General features: G+C 27.7%; 1 protein-coding gene across 1 annotated transcript; it reads left to right on the top strand.

Moving 5' to 3' along the window:
* Positions 1-710: 710 nt before the first annotated feature.
* On the top strand, positions 711-2185 carry LOC136774886 (putative nuclease HARBI1). Its single transcript, XM_066729363.1, has 4 exons — positions 711-1016; positions 1231-1524; positions 1593-1801; positions 1882-2185. The coding sequence occupies exons 1-4, from the start codon at positions 711-713 to the stop codon at positions 2183-2185; spliced, it is 1113 nt and encodes a 370-aa protein (XP_066585460.1).
* The last annotated feature ends 316 nt before the right edge of the window (positions 2186-2501 follow it).

The raw sequence follows: 2501 nt of genomic DNA, 5'->3' as shown, positions 1-2501 counted from the left end.
ATACAAGTTTATGTATAAAAAGTCTTAATATTCTAAGAAATTATATTATTATAAACACTTTTTTTCTAACTGAAATTAAAAAGTAGTCAAAATGTCATTACTTCAGGTCTGTTCTTTTTCGCTGTTTGCTGCACTAGTGCAATAAGTTAGAGTGGAGAAAACATATGTTTGTCTTATTCTAACTGATTGCATTAGTTCGATAACGCAGCGAAAAGGAACAAACGGTTCTTCAGGCAATCTAGTGTTAAGATGGAGGTTAAGGTTATACAAACATACAATTTTGAAATTAATAATAATACAATGCAAAATATGAATAAATAAAAATTGATGTTGTATTCATGTGAGAAGGATATATTTAATCCATATTATATAAATGCAATAAACACATTAAAAATAATTATATACAATGAAGATATTTATTATTTAAAACTTACAATAAGAATTACATGCAGTAATTAAATTATTTAGTGATGTAATGTGTTAATAAAAATGAAATTAGCAGCTAATTATCTTTATTTTGTAAGAAGTGAACATAATGTAATTAAAAAGCTTTAATTTTATTGAATATAGAATTTTTGGTACATTGCAAAATTATTTTGAAAATAATTGAGTATAGCTAATAAAATTCAAAAATATTAATGAAACGATAAAACGTACATAGTCAGTGAGGTTTTCAAATTACAACAGCTGTACCTTTTAAATTAAAAAAGATGAATTTAGATGGGGAGTTGAATCTTGATATATTTGATGAATCAAATTCATCTTCATCAGAAGATAATGGAAATGAAGAAATTGTGAGACACAAACGTTATGTACGTGATTTTTTCAATCCACTTGAGTTTTACGAAGAGTATCAATTTCTAATTAGATACCGGTTTTCAAAACAAAGTGTAATGTATGGACTATTACCTTTAATTCAAGATTATTTAATGAAAAATGACCAAAGAGGCCTACCAATATCACCAATTATTCAACTATTAATTAGTTTAAGATACTATCCAACGAATAGTTATCAGGTTATAAATTTAAAATAATTAATAATGATTCTGTTTGATTGGTTGCATTGGTGAACTAGTTGCAATTAGTGCAAATAAGATATTAATTTTATCTCATCTTTTATCTCAATTATTGAACTGGTGCAATAGTTGCAGCAAAGCAAAACAATCATCCTAATAAAAATATAATATATATGGAAACATCCAAAATTAAATTATGCTTGTTTCCTTAAAGAGAGTAAGTGCTGATCTTTCTGGTATAGCACGATCAACAGTAAGCACAATTATCTTTAGAGTCTCCACTTTATTAGCTTCGTATGTTCATAAATACATCAAATATCCAAAGAATGAGGCACTAGAAAAAAATAAAATTCTTTTTAAGCAATTGGGGTATGGACAAGGAGCAATTGGATTGCCTAACATATGCGGTGCAATAGATTGTACGCATATAAGGTTATCCCACGTACGACTTTACAGTCAAGGTGAAGTTTATAGAAATAGAAAAAGCTATTTCTCTCTAAATGTTCAGGTATTAATGTCAATAATGAAAAAATTAACATATAATATACTTATTTATACTTAATTTTTATGGTAAAGGCTATAGTGGGTCCTAATATGGAATTCCTGGATTTAGTACCAGAATGGCCAGGAAGTCAACATGACTCCATTATATTTCAAAATTCAAGAAGTTTCGTAAGATTTCAACAGCAAAAAGTTTCTGGAATGCTAGTTGGAGATAAGGGTTACCCTGCATTAACATTCCTCTTGACCCCGTTTAGAAACCCTGTAAGTTTAGAGGAAGAAAGGCATGTAATAATAAGACTAGATTTCAAATATATAACTAACCAGTAACATCTTCACAAAGTAATTATCAGTTACCTTTTAGATATAATGAGATTCACTCTCGTACCAGAATGGTCGTAGAAAGAACGTTCGGCGTGTGGAAACGGAGATTTCCATGCTTGTCAAATGGTCTCACCTTAAAATTACAAACTTGCACGTCAATTATAACTGCTACTGCAGTACTACATAATTTATTATTAATGTATAATGAAATTTTACCAGAAGCAGAAGATGGTGAAATAGTAACTTCGAGTTTAACTGAAAATGAAAACTATATTGAGAATGATGTAGAGCCAGGTAATGGATTTTTAACAAGACAATATATTGTAAGAGATTTATTCCAGTAAGGACATTTCGAACATTTTCTTAAACAATATTCTGTGTAAATATGGAATGACATTTATATTTTAATCTATGCAACATTATTAAAACAACATAGCTTAATTAGAAAAGGTTACTTAAGTTAAGATCACATTATATACTCATCTGATCCTTCAAATAAAAATAATTCTTTGTCTGTTCTGATAGTTTATTTTTAAACAATTAAATATTTCTTGCTTTAATTATCAATAGTATATATTAATTTAAAAAAAATGTTCTACTATTCATAGGAAGCTCCACTGGAAAATAGAATTTCAGGTACATTAGTTTTTAAAATTTTCA

The sequence above is a fragment of the Prorops nasuta genome, unplaced genomic scaffold (assembly GCF_024137725.1).
Source record: "Prorops nasuta isolate Cenicafe-Biocafe unplaced genomic scaffold, Cenicafe_Pnas_1.2 PNAS00007, whole genome shotgun sequence".
NCBI classification, from domain to species: domain Eukaryota; kingdom Metazoa; phylum Arthropoda; class Insecta; order Hymenoptera; family Bethylidae; genus Prorops; species Prorops nasuta.
This window is presented reverse-complemented; position numbering and strand designations above follow the sequence as displayed.